Source organism: Eulemur rufifrons, chromosome 29 (genome assembly GCF_041146395.1).
Source record: "Eulemur rufifrons isolate Redbay chromosome 29, OSU_ERuf_1, whole genome shotgun sequence".
Taxonomy (NCBI): Eukaryota; Metazoa; Chordata; class Mammalia; order Primates; family Lemuridae; genus Eulemur; species Eulemur rufifrons.
In genome coordinates this window covers 8,525,338-8,537,768 of record NC_091011.1, presented here as the reverse complement: position 1 = coordinate 8,537,768, position 12,431 = coordinate 8,525,338, and the positions used below count along the sequence as shown (strand labels likewise).

Here is a 12,431-nt window from a genome sequence, read left to right as displayed (position 1 = left end):
TAAACAAAGAATTTTTTAGTAGTCATGTACCATACAGTATTTGGGACATATTTATAATAAAAAATTATTTTCTCCTTGTCTGAAATTCAAATTTAACAGGCATCCTTTATTTTATCTGCAACCCTACGTGTACCCTGTTTTTGAAGGCTGATACTGACTACCCGATCAATATTCCTACTCAACTGACTGATTGGGCTGGAACTACACTTTCATGGGCTGATGTGAGCACTGAAACCCCTCCCTGCACACACATAACCCTTTCAAGAAAAAAATTTAAATTGTGGTATTGTGGGGGGTTTTAATAATTCACATTTATTCACTTTTTTCATTCGTTTTTTATTTTTTAATCAGCTTTATTAAGATACAATTCACATAACACAATTCATCCATTTTGAATTCAGTGTTTTGTAGCACATTCTCAGAGTTGTTCAGCCACCACATTCAATTTAAAACATTTAATCGGCCCAAAAAGAAATCCATAGTAATTAGCAGTTACTCCTCATTTCCCCCCAACCTCCTGCCCCATTCCTAGACAATCACTAATCTATCAAGTCTATAGTCTCTATAGATTTACCTACTATGGACATTCCTTTTGCTGTCCTTTTGTAGTCAATCACAGTATGTAGCCTTTTGAATATGGCTGCTTTCACTTAGCCCAATGCATGTGGGATTCATGGGTGTTTAAATGAGTATTAGTAGTTCATTCCTTTGTATTGCCTGCTGAGAAGTATTCCATTGTATGGATACATAAGTCATTTGTCAATGGACATTTGGGTCATTCTCAATTTTGATGATTATGAATACACTTGTGATAGACTTTCTCATATGAGTTTTAATTTATTTTAGGTAAGTACCTAGAGGTGGGCTTGCTGAGTCATAAGGTGTTATATTTAACTTCACAGGAAACTGTCAAACTATTTTCCAAAATAGCTGTACCATGTTACATTCTCACCAGCAGTGTATGAAAGTTCCAGTTGTTTTGCATTTGCCAGCACTTGGTATGATCAGTTTTGATTTGTTTGCCATTCTAATAGATGTGTAGTGGTATATCATTGTGGTTTTAATTTACATTTCACTAAGAAATAATAATGTAGAGCTTATATTCATGTGGGGTTTTATTGACATTTATATATCTTCTTTAATCAAGTGTCTTCCAAATCTTTTGTCTATTTTTTATTTGGTTTTCTGTCTGCTTAGTATTGAGGCTTGAGAGTTTTCATAAATTCTGGATACAAGAATGCATATGTATGGTTTGCAAATATTCTCTCCCAGCCTGTGACTTGTCCATTCTCTAAACTGTCTTTTGCAGAGCAGAAGTTAATTTTGGTGAAGCCCAAATTATCCATTCTTTCATGTTACAGATCACAGTTTTTGGTGGCATATTTAAGAAATCTTTTCTAACTCAAGGTTGAACAGATTTTCTCTTACTTTTCTTCTAAAAGTTTTATAGCTCTAAACTTAATATTTAGGCCTGTGACACATTTGTGGTTAATTTTTATAAAGTGTGAGTTTTAAGCCAAGGTTTATTTTTGCATATGAATGTCCACCTGTTACAGCACCATTGACTTGCCTTTCCTCCTTTGTCAAAAATCAATTCACGGTGGCCGGGCGCGGTGGCTCACGCCTGTAATCCTAGCACTCTGGGAGGCCGAGGTGGGCGGATCGTTTGAGCTCAGGAGTTCGAGACTAGCCTGAGCAAGAGCGAGACCCCATCTCTACTAAAAATAGAAAGAAATTATATGGACAGCTAAAAATATATATAGAAAAAATTAGCTGGGCATGGTGGCACATGCCTGTAGTCCCAGCTACTCGGAAAGCTGAGGCAGTAGGATTGCTTAAGCCCAGGAGTTTGAGGTTGCTGTGAGCTAGGCTGATGCCACGGCACTCACTCTAGCCCGGGCAACAAAGCAAGACTCTGTCTCAAAAAAAAAAAAAAAAAAAAAAAAAAATCAATTCACCACGTTTATGTGGACTATTTCCGGACTTTCTGTGTTGTTCCATTGGAGTTCACTAATACCATTCTCTCTTTATTACTGTAACTTTATAGTAAACTCTAAATCAGAAGGTGTGAGTTCTCCAACTTTGTTCTTTTCTTTTTTCCAAAACTGATTTGGCTATTCTAATTCCTTTGTCATTCCATATACATTTTAGAAATAGCTTGTTGATTTCTACAAACAATCCTACTGGGATTTTGATTACAATTGTGTTGAATCCATAGACAAATTGGGGAGTATTGCCATCTTAACAGTATTGAGTCTTCTAATCCATGAACATGGTATATTTGTCCATTTATTTAGGTCTTCTTTATTTCTTTCATTATTGTTTTTTAGTTTTTAGCACATAGATCCCATACATATTTTGCAAGACTTATACCTGAGTGTTTAATGTTTTTTACTGCTATTGTCAATAGCACTGTTTTTTTTTAAATTTTCTCTTTCTAATTTTTATTACTAGTATATAGAAATTGTATACATACACTTGAACTTGTAAATATTACTTATGTTAGATTTTTTGATGATTTTTCTATGTAAGTAATCATATTGTCTGTGAATTTTTGAGATGTTTTTATTTCTTCTTTTCCAATTTGTATGCCTCTTTCCTCTCTCTCTCTCTCTCCCCCTTTCTTTCTCTATATCTCTTCTTCTGCTTCTTATCTTTCCTTATTGGCTAGGACTTCTATTACAATGTTGAAAAGGAATGGTGAGAGTAGATATCCTTACTTTGCTTCTTATCTTAGGAAGAAAACAATTAGTCTTTCACAAATAAGTCTGATGTTAGCTGGAGGAATTTTGCAGGTGTCCTTTATCAGATTGAGGAAATAATTCTCTTTTTAGTTTCCTGAATTTTATAGGTGCTGTATTTTGTTACTGTTTATAATAATTATTGAATTTTGCTAAATAATTTTAGTGAGTCTGATTTGATGATCTAATGATCAGACTTTTTAGTACATTGACATCATAAATTTCATTGACTTATTTTCTAATGATAAACCAGCATTGCATTTCTAGGATAAACACCACTTAGTCATGTTATATTATCATTCTTACATATTATTGGATGGTATTTGCTAATATTTTATTGAGGGATAATACATAATGATAAAAAGGACAATTTCCCAAAAACACATAATAATATTTAGATATGATTACATCTAAAAGAGCTTCAAAATAGATGAAGCAAAGCTCACTGTCCATGAGGTGTATTGGTCTACATAGTTTTGGTTTTTTGGAATGTCTTTGTCTAGTTTTGGTATCAGATAATGACGGCCTCATAAAATAAGTTGAAAAGTTCTCCCTCATCTCTTACTTTGTATTAATATTTGTGCAGTAGTATTTTTCTTTCTTAAATTTTTGGTAGACATCACCAAAAAAGTCATCTAAGCTTGGAGCTTTCTTTTGTAGAAGGGTTTTAACCATACACTTAATTTATTTAATAAATATGAGGTATCTACTTTTTCTTGAGTGACCTTTGGTAATTTGCATATTTCAAGAAATTTGTACACTTTATCTAAATTGCAAAATTTGGGTTCATGAAGTTTTCATATTCATTTATTATCTTTTTAATTCTGTAGGGTCTATAGAAATATCCTCTCATTCCTGATATTGGTAATTTGTGGCTTCTCTCTCCATCCCCACACCCCACTGCTTGGTTGGTCTGGCTAGAATTCTATCAACTTTTTTTCAAAGAACTAAATTTTAGTTTCATTGTTTTTCTCTGTTTGAATTTTATTGATTCTGTTCTTTATTATGTACTTCCTTTTCCTTGCTTTAGTTTCTAGTGTATTAAGGTGGAAATTTAGATCACTGATTTGAGAACTTTCTTATGTTTGAATGTAAGCATCTGTTGCTATAAATTTTGCTCTAAGCATTACTTTAGTTCCAACCCATAAATTTTGATATTTTACCTTTTAATTTCCATTTAGTTCAAAATATCTTCTAATTTTTATTGTAACTTTCTCTTTGACTCAGGGTAATTTAGAAATGTATTCTTTAATTTCCAAATATTTGGGGATCTTTTAGATATCTTTGTGTTACTGATTTCTAGTTTATATTTCCATTATATTCAGAGAACATACTCTATATGATATCAATTATTTTAAATTTATTAAAGTGTGTTTCATTGCCCAGAATATGATATGTCTTTATGAAAGATCCATGTGCACTTACAAAGAAGGTATATTTTGATGTTGTTTGGTGGAATGTGGCATAAATATCAATTAGATAAAGCTTTCTATGGTGTTGTTTAGATTTTTTTTTTTTTTTACATTCTGGCCAATTTTCTATCTTTTTTTTCAATTAATTACAGAGAAGAGTATTGAAGTCTCTGATTAAAATTGTGAATTTGTGTATTTTTTCTTTTAGTTCTGTCATGTTTTGTTCATCTATTTTGATGCAATCACATTGAGGATTATTATGTCTTCTTGGAGAAGTACCGTTTTTATCATTATATAATAATATAATATTATAGTATAATATAATAATATTATGTGTCCTGAAGCTTAATTTATTCAGTCTGATATTAATACAGGTAATTTACTTGGTAAAAAATCATTGTTTACATGGTACATCTTTTTCTATCCTTTTATTTTCAGCATAATTAAAGAGGATTTCTTATAGACGTGTATATTTGAGTCTTGCTTTTTATCCAGTCTGACAATCTGTTTTAATTTATATGTCTATACCATGTACATTTAGCATGCTTATTGACATCATTGGATTTAAGCCTACCATTTTATTATTATTTTTTCTTTTTAACTCCCAGGTCTTATCATCTCCCTTTTCTGCCTCCTTTTACATTAGTGGAAATATTTTATTCCATTTTAATTTATTCATTAGCTTTTGGATATCTCCATATTTTTTTATAGTAGTTGTTCTGTTCATACCTAACCTCTCACAGTTTATTTGGTGTTAGTATTTTACCACTGATATACAATCTTTATAATCACAGATGTCCCTTAAGCCTCACCCACTGACTTTTCCTTTAAGGTTGTCATAGTATTAGATCTACATGTATCAATCCCCCATAATGTTATAATGTTTCCTTTCAACAGCCATACATATTTTAAAGAACTTAAGAAAATTACATTATAGGTGCTCACATTTATCTTATCTGTTGCTCTTTCTTCATTCTTGGGACAAGTGTCTTCTTGGCATCATTTCTCTTTAGTTGAAGACCTTTCTTTAGCAGATCTGTTGGAAGAGAAGTCTCTTAGTTTTCCTCCATCTAAGAATGTCTTCATTTCACCTTCATTCCTGAAGGATATTTCTGGTGGATCTAGAATTCTGCATCGCAATTTCCTTTCTTTCAGTACTTCAAAGATGTAGTTCCCTTCACTTTGGTCTCCTTTATTTCTGATAACAAATCCACAGTCATTTGAATAATTGTTCTCCTGTAGATAATGTGTGGGTTTTTTTCTTTAGCTGCTTTCGAGATTTTTTCTTTATCTTTGATTTTAAGCAATTTAATTATGATGTGTCTGGATGTACTTTTCCATGAATTTGTCTTGTTTCTGATTTGCTATTTCCTGAATCTGTAAATTTCTGTTTTTTAGATCAAATTTGAGATGTTTTCAAGACATTACTTCTTCAAATTACTTTTCTGCATTGATCCCTTCCTTATCTCCCTCTGAGACTACAAGGAAAAGAACATTACTTCTTTTTGTATTGTCCCATAGGTTTCTAAAGCTCTGTTCATATTTTTTTCAAAATTTTTTGCATTCTTTGAATTGGATAATTTCTGTTGCTCTATCTTCAATTTCACCACTTCTTTTCTGTCTTTATTTTTCTATTGTTAAGTAGAATTTTAATTTTATTAATAGATATTATATTTTTCAGTTCTAAAATTTCCATCCAGTTCTTTTTTCATAGTTTCTATTTCTTGGCTGAGGACTTGTATCTTTTCATTCATTTCAAGTGTACTTACCTTCTCCTTATGAAGTGAGTTATACCAGCTGCTTCAAGTCTTTGTGTGATAATTCCACCAGCTGTGTCATGATGGGCTGGCATCTGTTGATTTTCTTTTCCCTTGGAAATTGGTCTCATTTCCTTAGGACTTTGAATGCTGAGTAATTGTGAATTGTACCGCAGACGTATTGAATATCATATTGTGAGACTCTGAGTCCTATAACTACTGGGTAATGATTTCATGTGTTTCAGCAATCAGCCCAGAGATGTTCAGGGCACAAGCTTTCCCTTCTTTGCTTTGGGTGGTGGTTCCCATCTCAGTTCAGTCTTCAAACCTTTGCTATAGGCCTGTCTTGCACATGTGCCACTCAGGGCTTGATACCAAACTTGAGCCAAGGTTTAAATCCTTGTCAAATTCTCAAAGCCTCTGCCATACTGTTTCAGTTCTGCACCCTTGAATGAGCAGCTAAGAGGTGAGCCCAGAAGCTGGCTGCAGACAGACATGAGAACAGGTGTCTTCTCTACTGTTTGGTCTTCCTAGCCCTTCTCCCCACACTCTCTGGCACACAGGACTACTTTATTCTGGGTCTTGGGCTAGAAAGGTGGGGTTTCTCTCACAATTTTAGCTCCACTGCTTTGCAGCTCTGTAATTATAGCCTGCCTCAGCCTAAGCTGTGAGAAAAAAGAAAAAAAAAAAAAAAAGAAAACTCACCCCCCACACAGCTCATGTCTGCAATTTTGATTTCCTTGTACCATCTGGCTGCTTTTGTCTACTTTTCATTATGCTAAGGTAGTTGCTCTTGAATTTTGTCCAGATTTTTCCATTGTAATTAGTTGGAGAGAGAGATTAAAATGGGCTTTCTCCATCTTGGCCAAGCCAGAGCTGGCACTGTGTTTTCATGCTGAAAGTTATTGAGAAGCCATAACCTTTTCTGCTTTTCCTAATTCCACATGGGATACTCATGGACTTATATTAGTCATCACGCGTTTTTCAAAATGGAAGTTGTCAATACATTCAACAGAAAGGAAGGAGTAAAGCATTAAAAAAGTGTATCAGAATGCCAAAACTAGGAGGAAAAAAAATTCTATTTCCTCCTCCAACTTATCCTAATGCTCATGTTCCCCATGCTTTAGGGAACCAGGTTCAGGAAAGTTCTGTCCCAGCAGCTCACGCTCTTAAAAAACACGCATTCACATGACTTTGTCATCTAAATGCTCTCCAGTGCATGCAAGACAGAAATGTATTTCCTCAGCATAAGTTTGACTGTCAATTGATTAAAATTAGTGTTACTGTGTGTTTTATATTTTCTTCCTCCTTCTCTCCCTCCACTCCTCCCTTCTTTCCTTCCACATTGCTCACTGAGCACGTCTTGTTCATAGAGTAGTACAGGCAGGGCATGATAGGGAAGACCAAGGTTAGTGATTTGCTGCCTAAGTCCTTCAGAATTAATTTTAATTTGAAGAAATTCAGAACATTACATACAACCTTTAAACCCTGTCATTTAATCACTAGCAATGTATTTAGTCATTACAAATTATTTAAGTATATAATAATATAAAATATTATAACATTTTTTGCATTCCTCAACTTCACTGTGGCATCCCAGCTTTGCTGGTGGTTCTCCTAGATGCACACTAATGAAGTCGCACAGGTTGTGTCCCTCTAAGATTTGCATTCAGAGAGCAATCAATGTCAACCATTTCTAGTCTCTTCTTTATTAGCTGAATTTATTAATTTTTTATCCCCTCTCAAGTTACCAGATAGATAAATGTATTTTCCTTATAGAGAAATTTAGAGAATAGAGACACCCTTAACACATTCTTTTTTCTTTTTTTTAATGCTTGTCTTTTCACTTTTTCTATACTCACCAGCTGACTTCAGAGCATAATCAGCCATCTGGACTTGGTCCTCTCTCAACTTCTTAAGCACATAATTGACCAAGTTTGTCATTTCCTGTACAAATTTTAAAAACAGTTTTCTGTTAACAGTCTTTGCCAAATACTTGGGTTTTAATCATTCACTGTATTGATTTGGACCTAAGTTCCTTAATCTGCAAAATAATGATAACAGTGAATACCTAGCAGCTTCGTTCTGAACCAGGCGTGTCATATGGATTTGCAGTGTCATCGTCACAGCTCTGTGGGGGCAGTCTTTCTCAGGCATATGAGGTACCTAAAGCAAAGATGTGCTCAGGGACTCCCACAAGGTCGCACAGTATGGTGACCCTGGGGACCTTGGGAAGCTCTAACCACTGTACACAGTGCTTTCCTGGTAAAGCGGAAGATGAGGTCTCACCATGTGAACGGTTGCGCTCCCTTCTTCATTAGTATCCTATGCTTAGCAATAAAGATTAGAGCTATTTGGGAATTAAGGCGGTTTACACAAAGTGCCTGATCGCTTATATTAGAAATTTTTCACCCACTTGAATCAATATTGGGCTCTGAAGGATACTCTCATTCAAAGAAAAAACCAGTATTCTGAGCAGATATAACAGTTGAAGTTCTCACTGACTACTGCAACACCCATGACATTTACAAGGATGAAATGGGGCAGAAGGCAACACGTGGTCAGTGTCAGGTTTCTGTGCATTTCAAAAAGTAGACATTACAGAAGGCACAGAAGGTAGTGCTGGTAGCAGCAGAAGAGAAAGAAGCGAAACCAAGCCAGTTGGTTTTCATCATAATTTTGCCAAAATCTGGTGCTGACCTTTCCAAATACACGAGCTATGAGGGTGATGAATGAAAATCTGCTATTTAAGTATGCGTGTATGAACCTTCAGCGAATGCTATTTCTAAGTGATCTTTCATTTTTTGTCTTTTTGCTGGAAAATAAAACAGAATCAGTTATTTATTTTGGTGTGAAGTAAGGCAATATGCAATAGAATGAATGACTTCTCTGTGACACAGCATTTTTGAAAAGCTAATGCCAGGAAAGAATCTTAAAGAAGAGGGAGGACACAAGCCAAGTATCCGTGAGCACTCAGTCCTCCACCCAGAGGAGTGGCGGATGTGGCCCGAGAGCAAACACTAGCTCAGGCTTGCCCCGCCAGGCCACCCAGCAGCTTGCCTCATCGAGGGCCTCCAGGGCATCCTGAGGCCCGGCGGGGTCTCCGTGGGCGCTCCAGCTCTGATTGTACGCACCGTCCCTCACATCTCTGAGCAGTGCCTTCAGAACATCTATTTGCTCAATTAAAAATAGAATTTCTCGGAAATTGTTTTCCATAGTTTGGCTTTCTTTCCTGTAAATGGAGAACCACAGCATGAGAGGAGGAAGATGTAAAGTTCGTGTCATCACAGCTGCTGGGCTTTGCTGCCAGCCACGTGAATAGGTGTCCTACGGCGTTGAGGAAATAAATTCTCGAGTGACAGGAGAGCAGAGAACGCCCATTTGTCTAAAGCATTACTCTTCACAACATAAGAAAAGCAGAGACATGACACTCTGTGGAGGGTGTCCTAGGGCTTGGCTGGGCTCTGCACCTGGCAGGCAGGGCTCAGTCAGCCTTGCTTGTCCCTGGCAGGGTGACTTCACACAGGGGAATCCTGAATCCCAAGTTGCGTCCTTCAAATCAGAAACACCTTGCATTTCAAGTGTGGTACAGAGCAGTGGTTTTCAAACCGTGGCCTGGAGTTCTGTGAAAGTGACTTTGGCAAGTGGGGTGGGGGCAAGGATCCAGCCAGGGGGACCTTTTACCTTTTATTGGTAGCCTGAGGGTCAAGATTTTACTTTACGAAAATGAGTTCTGCTACTTTTACTGTTTAAAAATTACTGGTAGAGAGAATTAAGAAAATGTCAAGTATCTAAGTATTTCTTTATGGAAAAATATAAGCACTACTTCTCTAGTATTTTTTCCCAAATTGTAAAACAATACATGTTAAAATTGGAAAAATACAAACATTTTGAAGAAATAAACACTGTTGAATTTTGGTGTGTTTCTAACAGTTTTTATTCCATGCAAAACATTAGTAACAAAATAGAGGTCATATTTATATAAAAGGGCAAGTAACTTCCTATAATAATAAAAATGCTATTGTTTTTGTTTTAAAAATACATGCTTATTATAAAGAAAAAAGAAGTAAAGAAAAGCATACTCCAAGAAATACTCAATATTTTACTCCCAGAAATAATCACCATTACCATTTGTGATAGCATTCCTAGCATTTCTCTACTTATATATTCAGATAGAAAGAAAGGAGGAAGAAAAAGAAAAAAAGAGATAGAAAGAATTAAAAGGTCAAAGGTAAGTTAATCTATACATGACATATTTAATATTAAAAATAATATGTTTATTTTTATTTGAATTTATCAGAAGAAGGAAACAACCCAAGAAAAATAGCTTTCCCTTACTTATGCATACACGTTATTTAAAAACAGATATGTTGTCTTTTCATAATAGACAAGAGGAAAAGGCCATAAAAAATGCTCCTAACTGGCATGAAGAGGAAAGGTATATTATTACTATGGAGAAATTATTTTAGTTGTCTAATTTTACAAAAACATTTCAGTATTAGGAACCACACCAGAAAGTGTGCAAATCAGAGCATCTCACTCACTTTAACAGTTCCACTTGCTCCTTAGGCATACGAAGTCTGGCCTGAAAAAAACAAGGTAAATCATTCTGAATTCTGTGTATTCAAATAGAGCTATTTCTTCTTTGCTCAGAAAGGGGGAAGAAATTACACTTCAACTCTTGATATACACTAAGTGCCAGCTGGAACACAGGAGCATCCTCTAAGTTACCTGCATCTTTCTCAGCCTCACTCGTACGTAGTTATCACATTTGGAGGAGACCAGGTAACACACAAATCTATTTAATAATGAGTGACATTCAACAGGGGCTCTAAGATGGGCACATCATTTGCTGTTTCTCAGGATTGTGAAAATATTAAACAGAGTCTTGGGGGGAGGAGAGAAGGAAGTGGAGAGGAAAGGAGGATAGAGGGAGGGGAAGGAAGGGGGAGGAGTGAGGGGGGCACCTTGGCTGATTTGGAAAAGTCCAGGGAACAGATGGTGACAGCAAAGGGCCATTCTGAGTTCTTTGGTCTTGTCCCTGAACAAAGAGGGGGCTTCTCAATTGTAACTAAGAAAGGGATATGATCATTATTACTTTGGGGTTAGATTAGCAATAACAATCAGAAAATCGCAGACATTTATCTAACACTGATGAGGTGTCTGGTACAGAGGTCCTCACAGGTGAAGGGGTGGTGCTCAACCAAGACATGAACACTAGGGCATGATAACGTTGCCCTTTGGACATGATGTGTGGCTGTAGGGCTGCTGTGGAGACTGTCGGTTAAAACGTAAACCCTGGAGAGACAGTGGATGCCAGAATGCAGGCAGCACTGTGAGTCCGCACTGTCCAGATACTGCACCGTGTTCCTCTGCCTGGAATGGGGAAGGGCCTCGCCACCTCTTCCTCCCACTGAGAAGACCTTGGGCCTTGGCCAGCCTGTGCCTGTGTGCCCCTAAGCTCTTCCCACTGTGTCTCTTCCAGGCGCTCGCACGGATGATGGTGGTTGGGTGCTCACATTTCAGAAGCCCCAGTGGTCACCAGCCTGGGAGCATCCTGAAGCCCTGCACACCCACCCTACCTGTCTGTGCTCAGCATAAGACACGAACATGTATGCACACCTGTAAAAACACACACATACATGCACACACATGCACACTCACACGTGCACACAGCACCTATTCCAACATAGGATGGTTGGAGAAGGTCCATAATATTACCCACAGTGAGAAAAGAAGGCCAAAACATAGAGCCTTGGGGCACTAATATTAAAGGGTGCTGAAGCCAACGCCAGAGTGGACAGGCTGGTGGGAGAGGGAGGAGAAACAGGAAAGGGTAGTCCCTTCCCAGGAGGACTCCGGTAGAAACGATCCACAGCACCCACTGAGGAATGGCCTCTGACATCCATTCTTTACGGTCTGGAACTCTCTGCCCTGACATATTTTACTGAGGTGGTTTATCATTGGTTAGGAGGGCAGTACCTTCAACTAGGTGCCAAGAAAATATTAATAATACAGATCAGAATGAAGAAATGATAAAGTCTGAAACACTGAGTTCGACTAAGCAATCAGTTCCCTTGGGCTTCAACTTAAATCTTGGAGGATTCCAGCGGCAGTTTCCAGAATTCTGCCCCATCCGCATATCCCCCTGCCAGGCTGGGAAGCCCACATGCCCCATATTTAGGGATTACATGCTTTTAGCAACAAAAAGTTCATACTTCAGACACCCAACAGAGAACTCAAAGAGACCCCATGAGTTCCCGGGGCTGCCATAACAAATGACTAAAAACTGGGCAGCTTGAAACAACAGAAATTCATTCTCTCACAATTCTGGAGGCCGGAAGTCTGAAATCAAGGTGTCCACAGGGCTGTGCTCTCCTCTGGCGGCCCTCAGGGAGATTCTGCTTCTTGCCTCTTCCAGCTTCTAGGGGCAACAGGAGCTACTTGGCATGTGGCCGCATCACTCCAGTCTCTGCCTCTGTCCTTACATGGCCTCCTTCTCTTCTCCCTGTGTGTCTCTC

At 37.3% G+C, this 12,431-nt stretch overlaps 1 protein-coding gene across 1 annotated transcript in view; it reads right to left on the bottom strand.

Annotated features, from left to right (window-relative positions):
• SUN3 (Sad1 and UNC84 domain containing 3) overlaps window positions 1-12,431 on the bottom strand; it is a 35,056-nt gene that overhangs the window by 8,220 nt on the left and 14,405 nt on the right. Inside the window, exons 4-6 of the mRNA XM_069461630.1 lie at window positions 10,455-10,495; window positions 8,983-9,142; window positions 7,773-7,857 (exon numbers count right to left, since the gene is read on the bottom strand). Of these exons, the coding sequence (XP_069317731.1) occupies window positions 7,773-7,857; window positions 8,983-9,142; window positions 10,455-10,495 (286 nt within the window). The remainder of the gene's footprint in view (window positions 1-7,772; window positions 7,858-8,982; window positions 9,143-10,454; window positions 10,496-12,431) is intronic.